The 23,253-nt window shown below is 37.2% G+C and overlaps 1 protein-coding gene across 5 annotated transcripts in view; it reads left to right on the top strand.

Moving 5' to 3' along the window:
- dgkh (diacylglycerol kinase, eta) overlaps window positions 1–23,253 on the top strand; it is a 103,885-nt gene that overhangs the window by 54,974 nt on the left and 25,658 nt on the right. For 3 of the 5 annotated variants that reach the window (XM_056252180.1, XM_056252178.1, XM_056252177.1), the window contains 4 exons: window positions 4,518–4,628; window positions 5,050–5,196; window positions 8,607–8,687; window positions 22,798–22,902. In XM_056252180.1, the coding sequence (XP_056108155.1) occupies window positions 4,518–4,628; window positions 5,050–5,196; window positions 8,607–8,687; window positions 22,798–22,902 (444 nt within the window). The remainder of the gene's footprint in view (window positions 1–4,517; window positions 4,629–5,049; window positions 5,197–8,606; window positions 8,688–22,797; window positions 22,903–23,253) is intronic. The other 2 variants (XM_056252182.1, XM_056252181.1) reach the window with 1 other exon arrangement.

Raw genomic sequence — 23,253 nt, 5'->3', positions numbered from 1 at the left:
GAGTATTGAAGTCCTTCAGTATTTCCTTTCCTTTCCTTTGTTCCTGTAGGTTCCTGAAAGTTAAGTTTGTTAATAAATCAACTATATTGCAGTACCTGTGTCCTCGTCTTCGGTCACCTGCACAGCAACCTGACAGGCATGCTTTTTGATTACTAAACTTTTATGTAACCATTAAAATGTCTAGAAAATTAATTAAAAGAAGAAAAAAAACTGAATTTGGAGAAAAATAAAACAGATTTCCGTAGGGCCCTAAAAATGTTGCCTGTATGTGAAATAAGTAAACAATTTAAAAAACGGAAAAATTAAAACTGAAAAAACCTAAATAAAAATGACAAACTAAAATGACTAAAACTTAAATGAATGATTTTGAAAATAAAATCAAAATATTTATACTTACTATAATAGTATATAAATAGTACTAAAATAACACTGATGTCCTTCATAATTTCTTCCGCCAGCTCTGCTGAAATCTGTTTATTAAACAGTCTGGATGAATTGCGAAACATTTAGTAAATGAATCTGATTAATGTACCAATTTAACGGCATTTAAACAGTTTCACACCCCCAACAACACTGCAAGCGAATCAACATGGCGTGACAAAACAAGTGCACTCCCTTTATAATAAGCACATACTCTCAGTGTATACAGCTTTGTTCATTAGTTATAATAGAAACACTCTAGTTTGCCACATTACTCACATGCAGGGCACACATTACATAACCTATGGGGGACTTTGAGTATTAGACCCCCCAGAAGTTAGTTTTCCGCTGTTTCACAACAGTCAGACCATCATTTATCGTCCAATGGCACATTAACTGTCTCGCAGGTGAAGGCAGAGCGAGTTCAGTGTTTTGTAACCGAGCTGTTTTAACAGACACGTGGTGTCACCGAGTGCGCTTGCGGATGGATTCGCTGTTTAAGTTGACACAGCTGTGCACCAGGATGTCAGATCGAACCCTGCGTCTCTGTTTGTAATTCTCCCCTCAGAGAGCATATTTCCTCTGCTATAAATAGCCGTCCTCCCATATATGCCTGTGGATTTGTGTTTGTTTGTTTTGTTTTTTCTTCCATGTTCCTGCTATATTTGTAGATGAATGGACAGGAAGGAGCATGACTGCTTGCAGGTCTATGGGCCTTGTTTATTGTCGGTTATGGGTCTGGGATGATGTGAAATGACAGTGTAGCCAAGGCGACTGGCTGACGGGATGACCCTCGGCGTTGGCCCCCATCTCTCTCCGACTGCCATGTCAAAGACCTCCGGCCCATGCAGGGACGAAACCGCATGCGCTGCCTTTGAAAACTGCATCGGGCCGTCTGGAATGTCACTTTCACAGCAGACTTGAGTCGCTTATCCGGCTTTGCAAAATTGATGATCTTGAGGAAAGTTTTGCTTGGAGTGTTTAAAGATGTAGATCTCAGGTTTGATTCCTTTCGTTGCTTTCGGGAGTTTGGTGGCACTCTGCAGGACAGGATCTTTTTGAGTAATGGGCTTCCTTTCTTGCGTGCCTTTTGCCTTGTCTTTCCCCTCCCGAGCATGAAATTGGTGTTGAGGCGCACTTGATCTTGGCAGGGCTTCCTGTTCCTTCCTCTGGCTGTGGCAATGTGCACATGTCCCTGTGGACGTCCAGAGCTGATATCGTGTTTCAAATTCTGCTTCCTTTACGCTTATGTTAAGTCTCAAATACCGCCGCTTTGTTTGGTACATTATAACATTGTTTACATAGCTGGTATATAACTGGATGGTTTGTGTGTAGGAAAAGCTCATATTTTTGGTTATAATTTAGCTTACTTGACCAGCTGGTTAGACAGAGGACTATTTTATTGCCCTGTCTGTTTCATGTCACTCAGTCAGCTCTGGTAACTTGGAATATATCCACAGGAAATGGCAAAAAAATTAGAAAACTTTTCCATTTGACAAAAGAGAAGCATGCCTTACGTTTGTCAAATCAAATCATTTAGATTTGATTTGATTTGATTTGAATAAATACATTTTGGTTTGTCAGTGTCAATGAAATGTTTACCCCACTCTTACACATCTTTTCACCAAAGACTTAGATTCTGTTTCCAAACCTTGTCGTCTTGCCTTGCTATCTACTGCCTATAGAAAGCAAACTTAACAGAAAGGTAACTTAAATCACTATATAAGTGACATATGTAGAATGCTCTATACAGATAGCAACCAATTGATTCAACAGTGTTTGGCTTTAGCATGTTGCTAAGCTAATTATTTAAAAGCATAGCACACAGTAATATTGGGTAAAATAGTCCCAAATATCTTAATATTAGGTGGTTTATGCTTAGATTAAACTATTTTTATCGCTATGCTTGTTAAGAATCATAAGGCATATGGTTTTTAAGAATCAAACATACTTATACGATCACGCAAATACGTGAACTCAACCGTGTGCACTTGGCCAGTGAACACACTTATTAATGAATTGCATGCTGACACATAACAATGCACAAAGTTGATCTTGCACGGCTAATAACCCGAATGCAAGTACATTGCTTGCGGCTGCATTCATGTACTTGTGTACAGTATCTGTTTTAAGTGTTTAATCTACATTTATCTTGTTTTGTCTGCCATCTTGGATGAATTTGGCCAAAAGAAGTTAACTTAGAAGATTGCATAATCATACTACCTACATTTGCAGCAGTCTTCGCATTGAGAGAACACATCTACGAAGCTTTCAAATACTGTTTATGTAGCTATCTAACTGCTAAGGCAGAATCATAACCATCACGGAACCTCATAAGTGACTGAACTGATACAGTCTACACAGGCAGCAACTCCATTAATGGTCTCTCACACACACCACACAAACATTTTAGCTTGGAACTTTCTTTGGCCTCAAGCGAAACTCCCAAATGCACAGATTCCTATTAAAATGGCACCTGCGAAATTTCCCCGAGCAACAGTAAATGTGACCAAGCCGTATCACTTAAGGCCTGTTCACACCAAGAAAGATAACTATAAAGAAAACTGTAACGGTAATTTATAAGCGTCAACATAAATGCACGATAACGTTCTTGTCTGCCGCTTTAAATGCTTCAGCTCTTTAAAGTTGGGTGGATTCTGGCTGTTAATGTCTTTATCTTTCATCAGCTGAAAAAAAAATGCTCTGACTGATTCCAACGATATACTATTGTTCATCTGTGTTATATTAGTTATAGTTGTGGTGTGGATGTCCCCATTCTCATAGAATTAGAATGACTATTAAACCTTTATAGTTATCGTTATTATTGAAGCCTTTGGAGTGAACAGGCCTTTACAATTGTTTTAAATAGTTTGGTGCTAGCATGTTGCTAAGCTAAAAACATGATAGTCCAATAAGCACAAAAAGTACATAACAGTTTAATTAGATGGAACTGTTTCTATCGACACCTAAACGAGGTGTGTCAGCTTTGGAACAATACAAAAATGTCTAGGTTTTGGAACAGATTAATCAGTTTATCACTACTGACAACTACTGTTTATCACTCTAGACAAGATTAACCTGTAGAAATTTGTCAACCGGTAAAGATTTTGGACTATCGTCTCTATCGCGGTTATGTTCACGTGACGTTGCTGTTCTGCATGACCATGAAAGCTTGTCGTTAACATGAGTTTTTTTAAAAACAGATTTTTTTAAACCATTGAAACGCAAAAAGCACGAAAGAGAACTCATTTGGCTATATGCACGTGCTGAGAGATGCACGCACATAAAACCGCTGCACATACAGACCGTGAGTACTGAACTGAGTTATTTTTGCCACGTGATTGGGCTTGAATGGTTAAATATGCATAATTGCGTGTCAAAATGCCAATTTTTGCAAGTATCCTCATGAATACATTCATTTATGTCTTAAGTGAACGTAAACAGTTGAGAAAGAAAACACGTGTAACAGTTTATTGGATCCGTTCCGTGCATTCAGTCTTAAAGTGACGGCAGCCTAATAAACCTGCTGCTGTCTGTCATGTTTATCAAATAACAAAAGAGAGAACATCTCTCACTGCTCTTGACTGATAAGAATGCATATATTTAATAAGAATAAATGTAAATTTAATTTACACAGTGAAGACTATGCAGTGTTTTTTTTTTTTACATTTGATTACAATTTATGTAGTATTTATTATTTCTAGTTCTTGAAGTTTTTTAGGTAGGTTTATTTCATTTGTGATTTTTTTTCTTTTTAGTTTGTTCTATAATTGTTTGTAATTAGTTTCTTTGTTCTTATTTTATCACTGGCTGCTTACTTGCCTTCTGTAAGCTTGAGAACCTTTTACTTAGGCTAGTATTATTTTTTGTGTGTGTGTGTGTGTGATATTGAAATTGGTGACAAGATTTATGAAATTTCAATAGTATCAAAAGTCATAAATCCTTTTTTTAAAGCAAAAATAAGTGTATCGTGAAATAAAATAACTCATATCGTGATATAAGATTTTGGCCATATCGCCCACCCCTACGTGATTGTGCTTTGTGCAGATGTTTAAACAGTTTCTGACTTTTTATTAAACATCTCTTTCTTTCTGCAGACGAGTGTGAAGGAAGGGCTGCTTCTGAAACAGACGAGCTCATTCCAGCGTTGGAAAAAACGTTATTTCAAATTGCGGGGACGTACACTCTACTATGCCAAGGATGCCAAGGTGAGTTTAGCACCACACAGAACTAGTGTTTGATTATACCCTGATACTGATTCTTCTACAATCTACACACTCACAACACTGTAAAAAAAAAAAAAAAAAACCTTTAATTACTCCCTTAAAAACAGTAAACCCATAGCACTTTTTAATTGTATTTAATTCCCGATGAAGAAAATCCAGTTGTCAAAAACATTTCCATGACGATGATAACATTTTTTACAGTGTACAGTAAAGCCTTCTGTAAGCCCTACAGAGTGATCTAAGGTAAGGGGTAGTAAAATTTGAACCTCTGTTACTGGGCATGCCTGTGCTGAGAGGGGCTGAAGAGCTGCACATGGGCACTTGCATTGCACCTTTTGCCATGCCTTTAATGTCACTGTGTGTGTGTGTGTGTGTGTGTGTGTGTGTGGTTGCACTATGTTAGGCGGGTGGCGTTTTGGCCCGCTGGCAGTATCGAGTCTCTCGTAGCCGCGTGTGCTGGAGGGTGCTTTCCGTCTGCTGGACCGGTGCCCGCCATCCGCCGCCCACTCTTGGCCCCAGTGGATCGGAGGAAGGCTTGATGGCGATTCGGGTCAGAAACAACAGCGACCCCCTCTTAATATATCTATCCTTCATCAATGACATTGCCGACCGCCCATCACCCTGCCTGGCGTTGTTCGGGATGCCTGTTCTCCTCATTGGACGAGAACAGTTTAGCTGTGGAACAACTAAAGCGACATCACGTCATTTACGCGTCTGCTTGTCCGCTTAGGCTTCTGAAGAGGATTGTCCCGGAGACGTGCCTTGTATGTCATTGTCCGTGTCTGAGAGGAGATGTTTTACCCTCTAGTGTGTCTCTGTGCCTCCACCATGAAGACGCTTAAAGCAAGCCTTGCATTGAGTGTGTCTGCCTTCATTCGTTTGTTCTCTGCTCAATCAGCTGCATTTCCTGTGGTTGGATGTAGGGCCCTGTGAAATTCGGTTTATTTTTTCACAAATTCTGTTTTATTTCCCCCAAAATAATTTGTTTTTTAGTTTAATAACGAAAATCATGTGTAATTAATTGATATAATGAAACATACAATTTAACAGCATTTTTTTTTTTTTAAATTTGAATCGTTTACAAATACCTTTTAATAATCAAAAAGCATGTCTAATCATTTGAATTCATGAAACTTTTCCAATTTATAAATTTATCAACAAGAATAAGGCCCTATGAAATGTTTTATCTTTTCAAAAATTCTGTTTACTGTTAAAGTGAAAATGGAAAAAAAATTCTGATATTCCTTAAAAAAGAATGTTTTAATAATGTATTATTTTTCTTATTACATTGAGAAGTAAATTCTACTGAACGGTAGTAATACATTTCTGTCACAATTTTTTCAAAAGCAAACTTTTTTTTTCACGCAGACTGATCTCATGAAATGGCGTATGTATGACACGCCAATTCGTATTTCCATTTTTGCCGTGCTATCAACACGCATAATCGCTTTTCAGCGTGTTTATCAACGCCTTTGACTTAACGTTATATTACTGTATAAATATATGACCTACCCCAACCCCGTCCCTAAACCTACCCGTCACTGGGGTTAATACCATTTATGAGTCTTCTCCTACCATCCTAGGAAAAGAAATATCGCTCCACAGATGTAGATATAGATTTTGCTTCGTTTCGCTCGGACATTTAACGGCGTACACATACACGCGGAATCACTCAGACATTTAATGGCGTAGACATACACGCAAAAGATTTCGGCGTGGACATACACGCGGATAGCTCAAAATGCGTATAGATATACGCCACTTGAATTGAAAGTGGCGTGTATGTTTACGCAAAGTCATGATGTCATGTTGTTTCACGGGTTGTCATAACTGTGTATACATGATATGACGATAGTTTAAATCAAATGGTGAAATGCTGCTGAAGTGACTCTCAGAGCAGTTTCTTTCATGTGTTCATGTCCTCATATAGTGAGAGCGCAGACATTGAAAAACACCACAAGCGTTGCACATGTTTGAGTGTGTACACAGAAACACGCAGAACATGCATTCTTCGTATTTTTTTCACTGTCTTTTTGCACTTTAATATTCACAGACGTTATTGCGATTTGATTGAGTGTACAGCCCTACATTTGATGCATTCATCCAAAAATTTCCAATTTCCATGATATTCTGCGTTAAACTTAAAATTTTATTTTTGTGTCTGGCTTCCGCGATTCCGTCCAAGTCTACGGAAATCATAGGGCCCTGTGGGTGGCATTTCGTCCGTGATCTGAATCCTGAGAGAAAGAGTGAGTGCTTAAAATTCAGCCCAAAACTCGCCAGCCATGCAGCTGTTACGCCATGACGCAAGCTAGCACTTCCTGCATAGCTCCTGAATGACATGGAGTGGCACCAGCGCATGGTGACAGAGAGCTGGGAGTTACGCCACAGACCTCACAGGCAGAAACAAGGTGGCCGATCACACTGCTGCGCTCAGACAAGGGGCTTTTGTTTGTATTGGCATGGCACTCGGGTCTGTGACAGACTCGGCAAAGCCAACGCGGAGGCCTGCACTTCATGCTGTAGAGCGGCCAAGCCCACATATCATAAAGAGGATGTCACACTGTTTACACCGCCTGAGTATACAACCATCATTTACTCAAATATCTGCCAATCACCAAAACAAACCTTCACTGATTCTATTGAAACTTGATGGAAAGGACTTTTATACACATTTTATCCTTTAAATGCAAATGTTTTTTTTTTGGAGTTCATACGTGAACTTGATTATACATAGGGCTGGATGGAATATATCATATCACTACAGTAGACATGTGTCAGCTGGTTGATGTCTGGTCACTGGTATAGCCTATATATGTTTGAGGTCTATGACATGATGTTCATTTTTTTTGTCTGGATCACAAAAAACATTGTTAAAAAAAATCAGTAAGGTCAGTAAGATTAAAATATAACAAAATTGATCAAATGTTACAGGAAAGACTTTTACATTGTTGCAAACATTGTTTTATCACAGTTTCCACACAAAAAATGTTAAATAGCACAATTGTTTTTAACATTGATAATAATACTAAATGTTTCTTGAGCAGCAAATCATCATATTAGAGTGATTTCTGAAGGATCATGTGACACTGAAGACTGGAGGAATGATGCTAAAAAATTAAGCTTTCATCACAGGAATAAATTATATTTGAAAATATATTCACATAGAAATTTGTTATTTAAAATTGTAATAATATTTCACAATATTTACTGTATTTTTGATAAAATAAATGCATCCTCGGTGAGCTTTTTTATGCACTGAATAATCTGATCTTTTTGTTTGTGTCCATCAAGTTGCAAAAAAAATAATTAAATAGTAGATTAAATTATATAAATAAAAATAAATTCAATTGAATTAACTTCGATGAGAGATACCATTTCCGTGACAAAAAATGACAATATAATACAAAATGTTTGCTCATACTCCCCAGTCCTAATTATGTCTGAAGAAAATGACAAATGTTTTGTTTTGCAAAAAAGTGGTGTATGGTATCATATCTCAGGCCTTTAGTTCTTGCTCTCTGCGCTGATGGAGGAGGTCATGCCGCACCCAGCTGTCTGCGATCCATCTTAAACTCATAGCATACAGTATACGCATGTCAGCGCATAGGATAAGGCAGGGACGGGCAACGTCGGTCCTGGAGAGCTGCTGTTCTGCAGAGTTTAGCTACAACCCAACCTGCCTGTAGCCTTAGTAATCCTGAAGACATTGTGCTTGTTCAGGCGTGTTTGATTAGGGTTGGAGCTGAACTCTGCGGGACAGCAACACTCCAGGACCGATGTTGCCCATCCTTGGGATAAGCAATATTTCAATAAGCTCATTTTTGTTTCATTTCAATAGACCAGTATCAATGTGCATAAGATGTTTGCTTTCTTAGAGATTGTCAATGACAGCTAATGCTGTTGCGGCACTGTGATCGTCCATGTTTACTGATCTCCTCTTTCTCCTCCCGTTCACAGTCTCTTATTTTCGACGAAGTGGATCTTTCAGATGCGAGTGTTGCCGAATCAAGCACAAAGAATATCAACAACAGTTTCACGGTAAGAGCAGATGCATATCTATACTAGTGCTGTCAGATCGATTAATCGCATCTAACATAAAAGTTTATAATATATATATATATATATATATATATATGTATATATATATGAAAATATATATATACATATATATATATATATGAAATATATACGTATATATATATACGTATATACGTATATATATATGAAAATATATATATATATATATATATATGTATATACTGTACATTTATGTAAGTTGCGATTAATCGAATTAATAACAAACTAAACGTAAAAATTGGATTATATTATATTAGTTATATTATGTTGTATTATAATTAATCAGTGTCATTGTTAGCTATATTCATTGAGCAATGGTATATAAATATCCAAACCTGTTTACTATGAACCTTTTCACAGACTGTGACGATGCATTAATACGTTTTTTTAACTTTGTAATTCTAGTTTTTTTTAAATCAATTTTCATAAAATAAAAAATAAAAAAAAGCATTATGCTTTGTGTTTTATCGTCTTGGATTTAAATAAGAGAGTAAGAGAAACACTAAGAGAGTGTTTGTAAAACATCGGAGGGAGTGACAGAAATGTTGGCCTCTTTCTCTCTTCACCCTAGCAACCATTTAGATAAGCCTAGTAACTGTATAGGAACATGAAAAGCCATATCTCAGCACCACATAACATTGTAGTAACTTAGGGTTGGCCTCTATTGACTTTCGGCAGTGTAATCTTATCATAGCAACTCCCTAGCAACTACCTATGAAACTTAGCAACCACATAGCAACCACAGAAACACCCTAGCAACCACCTAGCAATGCCCTAGCAACCATCCAGAACACATTATAGTGGATTTTTCTTTTGCTATTGAATAAATTGGGAATGCAAACAATTTTGTAGACTCTCATTCACCACTATAGAATTTTAGCCAATGACTTCTGTTTCTAAGAACCTGGAAAGGTGAAAAGAAAATGTTATCAATAAAGGTTACTTATTTTCTACACAGTGAAAAGAGCAAATGCTGCCTAAGGGAAGACTTTTCGTGCTTTTCCATGCTATGGCATCTGTGTGTGTTTGTGAGCAAGTAAACATGTGTCATCAGCTGAGATCAAACGGGACGAGGAGCAGCGACTGTGGTCATGTCCTTCTAAAAACGGCAGGCCAGCTCCCCAGGCACGGCTATAAAAAGAAACAGCGGAGGACTAAGAAAGCTCAGAGGAGAACGAGGGGTTATTTTTAGCAACAGAGATGTTAGTGCTCCACTGAGCATGCTTTGGATGATTTGATCGCTGGCATATATTGTTTAACAGAGGACCGTGTGGACGCGTGTGCAACGCACGTGCTCTGAGGTAGTTGCTGCGTACCGCCTCGTTTAACAAATGCTTTTTCCCCTCAGAAAAAAAAAGAAATCGCCCACTGCCAGGAAAAACAACAGATGCTCATTATACTTATAAATTATTGAGAGGCCCATGCTGAGGCGCTTTTTTTTTTAGAAATAAAGTGCATGTTCTTGTTCTGCAGAGCGATCTGCTGATTTCAGAAATACATTACACTCTTCTGAGCATCTGAAACCCACTCGAAAACCTGTTTGAAAACATTGTTATTCTGACACTGTGGTGCAGAAATGACACACTTGTCTTTTGGGAGAATTTGCTCTGTGGTGGTTGATTGTCCTCGCGAGGCTCTTGAAGGTTATATTGCTCTTTCATGTCTCTGGAGACTTAACTGAGTTCTCCGTAATGTTTTGATGAAGTGGCAACAGATGTGTCTCCTAAAATTCTGTGGTAGAAATAAAAATAGTCTCAAATGAAACAGTTGTTGATATAAAGTAACAGTTTAAGCTATAAAATTAATATGTATAGCATTGCTCGGATTATTTGGTCTTGGGATAATTCGACGAGAAAAGTTTTAGCTCATATTGAGAAGACTTGTTTGCAGAATTCTTGTAGTTCAATATCTTGAGCACAAATCTGTGCACCAATAATGCGATTATTTCTAATAATCAGAGTAAGGTCTTAATCGCAGTAAGATGTTTAGGCCTAAATGACACAAACAGAACTCTTCACCACACACTCAAAAAAATGATATGTTGGCTTTACTTAACTTTTTTTTGTAAACAGGTTCCACCGGTTCCACATAACTATGTTTCGTTAAACAAACATAATATGTTCATGTAACTTCAACATCATGGAATTTGGTCATTTTAAGCGACCCAATTAAACTCTGAGCTAATGAGTTAATTAAGTGAATAATTGAGTGATGATTGAGCATTATTGAAGACACCTGATGTTAACAAGCAGAATCTCTGAATGAGAAAACCGGAATGTTTAAGTCACCATTATGGAGATAAGTATTCGTTTTAGTTGGGCTCTTGACCATTAACTTATTAACTTTAGATTTTGTTTGGTTGCTGTACATGAGTTATAACAGCCGGATGAACAATAAACAAAGGTCATCTGATGGTATTGGTTGTGTTTTAACATAATCATTATTTCATAATCATTTGACCTGAGTCACTGAACTTATATTAAACCGAATTTCTGAGTTAAGTTTACCTTATGGATAATAACAGCACTGTCATTGTAGAGCATACTATTTTTTTGACTTTTCAATGAAATTCAAATGACCAAATCAAGAAATAAAAAAGAAACTTCCTAAAAAATATTTAGAATAGGCACACACAGACATCAAGAATCAGCATATGAATCTCAGCAATGGTGACAAACAGATCATAAGCTCATTATTTATTCATGCAGCAATGCATGATGGGAGCCATGAATGAGTTTTGATTGGTGGCACCCAGAATGCACTACAACATGCTTTATAATTGTCACCATTGGTGAGATTTACAGGCTGATTCTTGATGTCTGTGTGTGTCTACTGAAAATATTTTTTAGGAAGTTTCTTTTTTATTTATTGATTTGATCATTTGAATTTCATTGAAAAGTCAAAAAAATAGTATGCTCTACAATGACAGTGCTGTTATTATCCATAAGGTAAACTTAACTCAGAAATTCGGTTTAATATAAGTTCAGTGACTCAGGTCAAATGATTATGAAATAATGATTATGTTAAAACACAACCAATACCATCAGATGACCTTTGTTTATTGTTCATCCGGCTGTTATAACTCATGTACAGCAACCAAACAAAATATAAAGTTAATAAGTTAATGGTCAAGAGCCCAACTAAAACGAATACTTATCTCCATAATGGTGACTTAAACATTCCGGTTTTCTCATTCAGAGATTCTGCTTGTTAACATCAGGTGTCTTCAATAATGCTCAATCATCACTCAGTTATTCACTTAATTAACTCTTTAGCTCAGAGTTTAATTGGGTCGCTTAAAATGACCAAATTCCATGATGTTGAAGTTACATGAACATATTATGTTTGTTTAACGAAACATAGTTATGTGGAACCGGTGGAACCTGTTTACAAAAAAAAGTTAAGTAAAGCCAACATATCATTTTTTTGAGTGCAGTTTACATGCAGTTTTCATTATTCTAATTATTCGCTAATTATAGGCATGTTATCGTCCATTGTTTGAATCTACTCACATCAAATTCAAAATACATTTTTATGGACGTACTGGCTGTTATTCAGAGCGGTAATAATACGATTAATGTGTTTGCATGCCTGTTTATTGCGACTAAAATCGCCGCAAACCACATAGTTTAATGTGAATATGGTTAATACGATTAAGCTTAATCACATTATTATATTATATTATATTATATTGTATTAGGCCAATACTTAAGAGTCTATGACTACATCATTATTGCAGTGATTATTATGTTTCTAGATGGAGTGTGTAGCTTTTCATTTCTTAAACAACCATGTAGGAAGACACATCATGGCCATATTCCAGGATGACAATGTCAAGATTCATCAGGCTCAAATTGTGGAATAATGGTTGGGAGGGAGCATGAAGAATCATTTTCACACATGAATTGGCACCCGTGAGTCCAGACCTTAAATTCATTGTCTTTGGGATGTGCTGGAGGAGACTTTACAGAGTGCTGGACTCTTGCATTGCCAGTACAAGATCTTGACCAAAAATTGATGCACCCCTTGATGGAAATAAAATGTCGTGATGTTATTTTCATCAATGTTTGCTCAAGATCTTATATTGACAATGCAAGAGTCAAGCACTAAAAATAGTCACCAAGGAGACAGTTATTGACAAAGTAAGAGTATAATCTATACGGTTAATGTGTATAGCATTGCTTGGATCATTTGGCCTTGGAATAATTTGACGAGAGCTGTTTGATTCAAATTGAGAAGACTTTTGATTGCAGACTTGTACAATTATTGTTTGTGACATTATTGAGATGTCACTGGGTCTTATTCTCAGAAGAAAACCTGAAAAGCAGTAGACATAAGCTAAAGTCTCCATTTGCACTTAATCTTGTTGCTCTCTAGGAGACAAAATGGGTTTCCTTTTTGAGTTTCTTTCCCGCAGCAGGCACCTTTTCATAATACGCAGCCACTTTTGGCTTCGTTTTTTTCTCAGTGTACTAACCAACTGCTTTGTAGTCTTGCTGTGTTTTTTCTGTTGCTAAAAATAGCTCACAGCCCTGTGAAGAGAGAGGGAGAGAAAGAGAGAGCGAGGGAGAGAGAGAGAGCGAGAGAGAAGTGATCTGTCTGCGGAACAAAAGGAAATCCTCGGAGTGATGTCACTCAATAACACCTCCCGGTGAAGGGATGCAGTCGGAGCGGGGGGAGTGAAAGACACGGAGGACACAGGCACAGCGAGTGATGGGAAGAGGTGAACGCTAGCTTGCTCTCTTTAGTGACTCGCTTCTGCTTGACTTGGCAAGCGCTCCGGGGACAGTTGCAATGGAGAACAGCGCTCAGCCTGGAAACAAACACACGCGACTTCTTTAGGACGGCCTCTTGGTATGCAGGAATTGTTCTTTATCCGTACATCGAAATTTGTGCTTGTGCGCGTGTGTTTGGCCATGTGGAAGTGTTCAGTGTGGCAGTACATGTGACATCGCATGTGTCTCCGGTGGGCTGTTCCTTGAGCGGTGGAGGGTTCTGCAGAGGTTGGGGAGGGTGAGGGATCCTGAGAAACCAGGCTCAACACACACACACTCACAGGCATCAGCTCACGATTACAGAAGCACAGTGCAGTTGAGAGCGGATCGCTGGTGAGTGCACTACACACACACACACACACACACACACACGGCATATGCATGAACACCGTATCCCGATGAGTGTGTGTCTAACAGTGTCGCTTGACATCTGGGTTCTGCAATGGAAACTCTTTGTGAGCCATTTTTCTTAACATTGACACTGTCTGCTTTGGTTTCTGAGCATGTAAGAGGAAAGGCAGGACGCTGCATCTTGATGTACATGAGCGAGGCAAACCTTCCAGCAGCAAGTGCTTTTTATCGCTTGTTTTCGAGAGCAAGATTCCATTATACTAAGTTGGCACCGGCTAGAGCTTTAAAGGGGCTGCGCACAAATGGATTTGTAATTTTGTATTTATGCTACCAAGTTTTAATGGCGCAGACTGATGCATATCTTATCGTGAGCTGGAACGCAATTGCGAGAGACACACAGCAGCTTCAGTGCAGCATTAAAATGAGGGAATGCCATGTTCTGTGTGTGTCCATGTTGGTACTTGATGCAAAACGTATCCGTATCCATGGACTTTTTTATTTTTTTTAAATCAGATTTTAGATTGAACCTTGCATTAATGTATAAGGGAATGTCCTGGTCACCATTAAAAATTAAAAAAAAAAAAAGAATTCTCCATATTTAATCAGCCTTTTGCCTTTAGTAGTTCATTTTAAATGGTCCTGACATTTAAGTTTGAATTATTTTCATTTTGAATTATTTAATTATTTTTAATTTTTAAAAGTATCTTCCTTGTGGGTTTTCTATAATTGTTCATGTAGTGTCTTAATTATTCTATGTAGCCTTTATAATTATTATGCCTAATAATTATAAATACTCTTCAAAATAGTGTTTAAAAAAGTTCTAGATGGAAATTAGTTTTTCAAACTGCATGACATTAAGCAGTTTTAAAAGGACAAAGCAGAATTCTGTGTCATTTTTACAGGTCCTTTGTAAACAGATAAATCAGTGTAAGACGGCAGCTTTATCCGTGATGTTCTGCATTGTCCTGACTAATGGAGCTCATTTAATGATGAATTATATTATAAAGTCGGGTGAGGCACACCAGATCAATGCAGGAACAATGATAATGAAAGATACATGATAAAACCAGAGTGATATTGGAAATATTATTATAAAATGACTTTGTTGATACGGCCCTAATGATCCTCCGCAAGAAAAACGAGCCTGACACGCCTGAGATTAAAAGTCCATAAATAGACTGAGCTAGATCTAATGAAATAATAATCAATTTTGTCCAGGGGGAATCCGCTGGCTCACTAATGTGAAATAATGTAGACTTCAAGAGGTACGTATAGAGAGAGTGCTTTAATTAAATGCAGTATCTCTTTCATGTGGTATGAAAACACTGTGTACCGGTGCAAACACACAGAGATGATGAATTCTGTATTGGGTGTATTTAACCTTGATGTAGAAGGCACTTTAACATGCAACAGGGGTCAGACAGCGAAATATGAACCCAATATATATATTTATATATACTACTGTTCAAACGTTTGGGAACGGTAATCATTTTTGTACAAAGTCTCTTAAAATGTTCACACGGCTGCATTTATTTGATCAAAAACACTGTTATTGAAATGTTATTACAATTTAAAATAAGTATTTTTATTTGAATATATTCCAGTGATGGTAAAGCTGAATTTTCAGCATTCATTACTCAGCATCAGAAATCATTTTAATATGCTGATTTGCTGCTCACTGTTGTTAGTACTCAATTATTAATAATAGTTCTCATTCTTATCAATGTTGAAAACTGCTGCTTAATATTTTTTTGGAAACCATGATAAAAATAAGGATTCTTTTGATGAACAGAAAGTTCAAAAGAACAGCATTTATTAGGGATGCACCAAATTGTTGCTACCAAGCCACTACAGTGAAACATGTCTGCTGTGTGGACACTAGCTTTGGATTGACAATATTCATTTCTCGATTTTAATCGATAATGATATGGTTTCTTAAATCTGAAATCTTTTAGTCTTTGGTGTTTTCTGTTGATGTGTGAACAAAACTTCACTAAACATTAGTAGTGTGCCAGCCATCCAATAATTGCAAAAAGCTTTGTGACTTTTAATATGAAGCAAATTCTCAACAATAAAATTCTGTCGATCTTATTATGAAATTCAAACAACAAATTTAGTTTTGGCGCTTTAATACGGCGTGACAATTTCTATAGCGCTTCAGCTCAAGCGGATAAAGCGCACGTGAACCGATCATCTCGTCTTCTCTTTACTACTAGTTACGGCACAAAATAAACAAGGGTGAACACCAGAATGTATGTTCAAAGATACATTACAACTTACTCTCATAATCATTTCAACCAGGGAAAGACATCAATAAAACTGCTTGTTGGCTATACAATGTCACTTACCTTTACATTTACCTCAAGCTAGCTTCTATGTCCATAGACTCATTAGTTAGCTTTAGCAAGAATAACACTAAAGAAGAGCATTTTGCTAAATATATGCACTTTATTACATATTAATTACATTTTTACTTAACATGTTAGTGATGTCTTCATTATTTAAGGCTATTCATGAAAACAAGTTATTACAGTTTACTGTTGTTTAAATTTTTATATTTCACCAACAAACTGGAGCAATTCTGTTATTAAAAAATAGATATAAAAAACTGCCTTGTGTGCAATTTAAATGTTTGTACAACTCAGTTTTAGCTGAGTGTTTATTATTAAATATGTTTGATTAAATAATGAATTGATTATTAATTGATTGTTTATTTTCGGTTTCCGGCCAAGTGCATCCTGAATTTTCAGTTTTGGCACGAAATTATTATTATTATTATTTTTATAAATGTCTTTACTGTCAATCTTTTGATCAATCTAATGGGCCTTTGCTGAATAAAAGTGTAAAAAAAATATTTAAAAATAAAATCTTACTGATTATAGAAAGTGGGAATTTCAACTTATACAGTAGGATATTCCAGTAGGATTCTCAATAGATCCTTGTTACCTTAAAGTTGTTATCTTAAAGAGATATTTACCTTATCTGACCCTTAAAATTATAACACAATGTACCGGCTCTCATTAGTTAAATTGTTTATTTAGGTTACCTGACAAAAAAATTATAATAATAATAATGCATGCTTCATTCATTTAGGGCTAGATTTGTGGTTTTGTGGTTCTTTTTGTAACACTAACACCAAGAACACTTAACTGACATTGATATCTTACTGAATCTGAGCTGCTGTCCAAACGGTTTCCGTCAAATGGTGTTGGCGATTTTCAAATGGCGTTTTCTCACAGAGCTTCATTAAAGGTTTAATCTGTTGACTCTAGAATGTTCTATCGTTGATTAGGTCAGACTCATTCATGCGTTAAATAAAGCGGCATTCGTCTCACACGGGTGCTCTCTTCGAACTCTCTCCGTCTCTACTGCCCTTTCCTGAGTATTGAACTGGAACGGTTTCACTTTCCCCAGACAACAATCAGCCTCCTCAGTCAATGACAGTCTCATTGGTCTGAGAGCTGTGAGATTTGAGCGATTCCTTACATCCTTCTGCACCACACACTGCTGCTCTTTTAAATATCACTTCTTTGACCAGTTTCTCATCTTTCTACCAAACTGGTTTTGGTTCTCAATTTGGTGGTTTTTGCTGGTTCTTTGGCCTGCATTTCAATTGACTCTAAACCAATTGATGACAAAACAAGACTGTTAATACATAACTTGCCCACAAACAAACACACAGAGTAGCAATGATGTACAACTTACACATTTTCAAAATCTACTAGTTGGGAGGGTGGACTCTATAACTCATTTTAACTGGAAGCCTCATATAATTAAGTTGGTTTTGGGTTGTTTTCTGGGTCCTGATCCTGAACAGATTAAGAGGGGTATCAAACTTTGAATGATACATTTATTGACAGTAAAGTTAAGAAATTTCACAATTTGACTGTTTAAATATGGAATAATTATTCGTATTTTTAAATTTAATGTATTGATTTTGATACCATTTAATTAAAAATATATAAATTGTTATATCAATGAGAAAAAAATAATCATAAAAGTGTGAGTGGATTTTTTTTTTTTACCATAAACTCCATTGTGTGAGAACAATAGAAAAAAAGCTTGAACTCTAATGTAAATTAGAAATGTATGTATGTTCAAAATGCCAGGGCATGTAAGCCTTTTCCCATTGCTAGACACATAGAGAAAAAAAAAGCTTAAGATTTGTGTCAGCTTACTGGTGCCATTTTGTTTGACTTTGTTGGCAGTGTTATTTCAGTATGATTGACATACTATTATAGTTTTTATTAATATTTTGTAATTTAGAATTTTTGTATTATATTTTCTATTTTCATTTAAATTTTAGTTAAAGTTTCAAGTAATGATTTTATTTTTATGGTTATAGTTTTAGTTAACTATAATTGAACTGTGGCAGTTAATATTATATGTTTCTTTCCCAACAAAACTGTTGTTCTGGTACACACTGGTACCAGCTACTGTTATGCTTAGCTTTTACCCACATTGAATGACAATTTAGCATTATTTAATTGCTTTTTACAAACAATGCAGTTCTTCTACCCTGAATCGCTGAGGTTTAAAAACCAAAAAATTCCAAGAAAACATGTTGGATGACTAGTCGATCAATGTAACCCATCCCAATTCATACGGCTCAGAACCGGTTTCAGATTGGGAACCAGCACTGGCACCCACTGTAAAATAGACTTTAACGCAATCCTTAGTTCGTCTAAACTCCATTTGAATGTAATCAAGAACTGCAGTGGCGGAGCACAAGAGAAATCACTCAGTGAAGTTGCCGTGTCCTCGGCGCGAGCGGTTGAAGAGGCTTTTAGAGTAAGTGGCTGGCAGGGATGTGCTGGGAGTTGCCCGTGTTTGATTGTGTAAGGGAGAAAGATGAATGCTAATGTGATTACTGCATCACGGCCGGGTATGAAAATTGATAGGTATGTTTTTTTGGCAACAAAAATGAATCAGGTATCTCTATAAGTAATGAAATAATACGCCTGGAAAATTCCAACAGCTCTTTCTGCAGTTGACAGCGCAGCCTGGACAGTGTGACTTCTTTATTTGTTTTTGTAGAAGATACGCAGCCTCTCATGCTTGTGGTTTAGATCTGCAGTATCTATGGTGAACATGTAAACAAACATGAAGCTTTGCGTCGCAGCTCTCGGACTGAACTGCCCTTCACAGATCCGGGGCTGCACTGCTAAACATGCCTCGCAGAACGCTTGTCATTTACAAGCTAGTAAAGGACAACTGGAGCCTTACATAGCAGCTGCACGGTGAACTGGCACAAGGTGGTATTTACGAAGGAGGCTTCCAATGTCCTCCTGTAGAAGAGATGCTCCTCAGATGACTGGACATCTGCCAGAGACACTCTACGCTCCAAATGACCTTATCGGGTTGGAATTAAGAGTCACCTTTAAGGAGGTTGTTTTGCGAAATCATGAAGGTTGATAGAGAGACGACTGCAAATGCTTGTTCTTATTTAGCATTTATGCAATGTTTTTTGTCATTTCAATGAATATTTTGGGTTCAGTACAAGTTAACGTCTACAGCATTTATGGTGAAATGTTGACACATTTAGAATTCGTTTTTAATTATTTTAATAATTCATTCAATATTCAATATTTTGACATTTTTTTGGGTGGCATACAGTAGAAAAGTCAGGGTCACACAACTGTACTTTTATAATAAAGAAAGACGTTTCATTAAAAGAAAGTCATGTGGTGCAGCCAGCATCCAGAAACATAAAAGCAGGAAATAATATCATAGAGAAGATCCCCGCGGACCCTCTTGACTGTGTATGAAGTTCAGTAAGTCTCCTAAAAAATACAATAATTTGACCTTTTTATGACATGGAAAGTTTAGCTCTGGTTGTAATGTACACCCCAAAACCTTAACTGTGTTTTATCTGATTTGGGCATGTGTGTTAACAATATTTTCCATCAATCTCTTTATTAAATTTTGAACATGAAATAAGAACAAACAAAATTCCCCTCCACATACAAAAAATACAAAAACATAAACACCTTAACGATATTTTCAAAAGATACTTTTTTTCTTTATTGTGAACTGAAAATAATTTACAGGTACACCGTATTACATTTATAATGGAAGTATCATCAAATTACCATTTAAATATCAATGTCAATTTTTATATATCACCATTCAAAACAAGATGAGTTTACCAAAAAATAATAATAAAATAAAATGAGAAATAAGAATGAATAGACAAAGGTAAACACTAATACATATAAATACAGATAAACATCACAGTGAAATTAAATTTAAAAACTTTAAATGCACAGTGATTCAAAAGTATAGCCATTTTTCAAGACTTATGAGAAAGAAAGAAAGAAAAATAAATAAATTCTGTCATTATATTTACACCCCCTCATGTCCCTTCAGATCACTGACTCCATAGACTGTAAGTGCATTAGCGTAACTGCGGATTGATGAGCTGAAATTACTGTTAATCGACATTATTATGCCACAAATACTGTTGAAAGAATTGTATTGAACCCGGAACACTCTTTTAATGATACACTGCTAATACCTTATGACTTCATGACTTTGTCAATTGGTAAAGGAAGTCATGTTGAAGTAGAGACAGAAGCCACTAATGAGTTTGTGGATTTTAGGAGGAAATACATCCCTGAAAGAACAATGAGTTGTGGAGGGTTGAAACACTCAGACGCAAACCGCAAAGAAATAACAAGCCGTGGATGGAGCTATCTTCACCCGCCGTCCCAATGGCAAACATAATGAGCTACAACGTTGACATCCACATAACTCTGTTGCGTTTGTAATTCTCTCTCAGCACCTCTGCTGCTGTTAGTGGATATCTTCAGCGCATTCCCCTGTAATCCGCTCATGCGGCACGACAGACAGTGCATTTTCTCATAGGGAGATTGTATGGCGTTGTGTAACACCGATAGCTTTGTTTGGTTGGTAAACACACCACTGAAAACTGCAGTAACCACCAGATAGGCCAAACCTAATTAGAGACGGTTCATTCCCCACCATGCCAGATGGTAATGGCTGATTTTCCAAAAATGAGTGAGGCAACTTTTAGTTGAGACATTTAAAAAAAGAACAGATGGGTTTTTATCTATCGCATCCACGTGAGCTCATTATTGCAGCCAGGAATACAGGGTTCTTTTGCGGCTCTTTATAATTAGTGAGAACACTGACACTTGCGCTAAGGGAGGATCTGTGATGCCAGTTCATTGTGGATGCAGAGATTGGAAACAAGTAGACATTAGAACAATGGTTTAATGCAACCATTTCAGTCACGCAGAGCACAAGCAAGATCTCAAGTTTCTCCCAGACAGCAATGAAACCCTAGAAGAGCAAACGGAGACTGGAAAAGGTCTGTAGTAATGGGACACGTTTCTTTTAGAATTCCAAAAGGAATCTCAAAAATGTCTCGAACAGTGCTCAGGTTTGTTCAGACTACAAAGTTTGCAATCAAAAGGCAGAGCTCTCAATGCAAACTCAGATTTGGCAAATCATCTCAGATGATTCATGTTCTTAATGTAAAAAAAAAAAAAATGGACTCATTTGTCTGTTTGAATTCATCCTCAGGAAGACAGACTTAATACTTAAAGGGTTAGTTCACCCAAAAATAATTACTCACCCTCGTGTCGTTCCAAATCTGTAAGACTTTCGTTCATCTTTAGAACACAAATGAAGATCTTTTTGATGAAATCTGAGAGATTTCTGTCCCTCCATTGTCCCTCCTCTGTCCACTTTGACCCTTCAAAAAGTTCACAAAGAGATCTTAAAACTAATCCATATGAGTTGAGCGGTTTAGTCCAAATTTTCTGAAGAGACATGAACGCTTTATATGATGAACAGATTGAATTTAGACTTTTGTTCACATTGAAGTCCATTACACCAAAACGTTCACATATATGCATTGATCAGTGAACATATATGTTAAACAAAAGCTCAACTGCACTTGCGTGTCACGCAAACCAAATTGGTTCACACGTATCAGGCAAGCACATTTAAGCTTCCACTTACCAAATATGATCTGATTATGCATGTGTGCATTGATCAAAGTTTATGTGGGAATAAAAACCTAAATTAAATCTGTTAGGTCATACATATAAAGCGATCGTGTCTCTTCAGGAGACGCATCAAAAATCGCTCGATTCATATGGATTACTTTCACAATGTCTTTATGAACTTTTTGAAGCTTGAATGTTTGGTGAAATGGACTTTCAGTATAGAGGGACAGAAAATGTCATTAAAAATAGATATGAGTGAAAGTCAAAATTAGGGTTTGGAAAATAATGACAGTTTTGTCGTTTTTTGGATGAACTAACCCTTTTACTGAGAACCAAGTCTCTTGAACTTTGAAAGAGCAACCTCTGAGGAGCGAAAATCAAAACAGTTGGAATTCCCACTGTTTTACCCTGAGATAATTGAATGATTTAGATAATGATTTAAACCCAGTGTTTTTAAGCTCAGAGTACCAACATTGAGAAAATGATTTATGTTTGGGATCTGCGGTGTTGTTTCGGTGCAGGTGGTAAGCGGTAATTCCCTGAGGACTGTATCTCCTGCTTCAGCACGCACGGCGTCGCAGCGAAAACTGTTGTCGGGTTGCTGTGCGCCTTCGTGGCCGGCGCGTGGAGATGTTAAGGGTGCCGTTATCAATAAATTATAGTGGTATTAAAAGCGCAGAGTTTGACTCGTGTGGAGGCTGCCCCTGTTATGAAACAGGCTTTTAGCATTTTCTCAGACACTCCGCTTGTCAGCCCAAATCTCGCTCAAGCATCCGAGAGGAAAAGACCTGAGGGGTTGAGGTGGCCGTTTAAGAGGAGAAGAGGAGGAGGCAAGGGGTGGGGGGGTTTGTCCCGAGCTTCATCTTAAAGAGCAGAAGGGGGGGGGGGGACTCATTGTCAGTCGCAGTCAGTCAGCCAGGAGGGTAAGACACTCCGCTCTCATCTCCCCAGATCTCTGTCTCCCTGTAGGTAATTACACCGTTCCGAAGGCTTATCCTGTGTGCCGAGAACAGGAAAGAAATGGAGGACTGGATCAGCTCGCTGAAATCGGTTCAGTCCAGAGAGCATTACGAGGTAAGAGCACAGTTTGAGTCGAGTTGCATCCTGCATTCTTGCATGCATGTTTGTTGTTTTTCAAGCATACTTCTTCGGAATTAGAAGCTTAATATGCATCTCTCCCACATCTCAGGTCATGTGTATTTCGGGTGTTGAATCTAGCTTTTAAACCGACCTGCTTTGGAATTTCCTCTTCTCTTCTCAGTGTTAATGAAAAAATGATGTTATCCATTTAAAATAGTTCTGGAAGAAGGGAGTTTTGCTCTATTTGTTTGCTGTTGCTAATTGTTTTGAAAAGCTATGTGAGCATCTGGCGGCTTTTAACATCTGAAACGGTTCATCGCATGCCAGTAAATGAAAGTGCAGACT

This window comes from Rhinichthys klamathensis, unplaced genomic scaffold (assembly GCF_029890125.1).
Source record: "Rhinichthys klamathensis goyatoka isolate OS25496 unplaced genomic scaffold, OSU_Roscu_1.1 h1tg000093l_1, whole genome shotgun sequence".
Lineage (NCBI taxonomy): Eukaryota > Metazoa > Chordata > Actinopteri > Cypriniformes > Leuciscidae > Rhinichthys > Rhinichthys klamathensis.
This window is presented reverse-complemented; position numbering and strand designations above follow the sequence as displayed.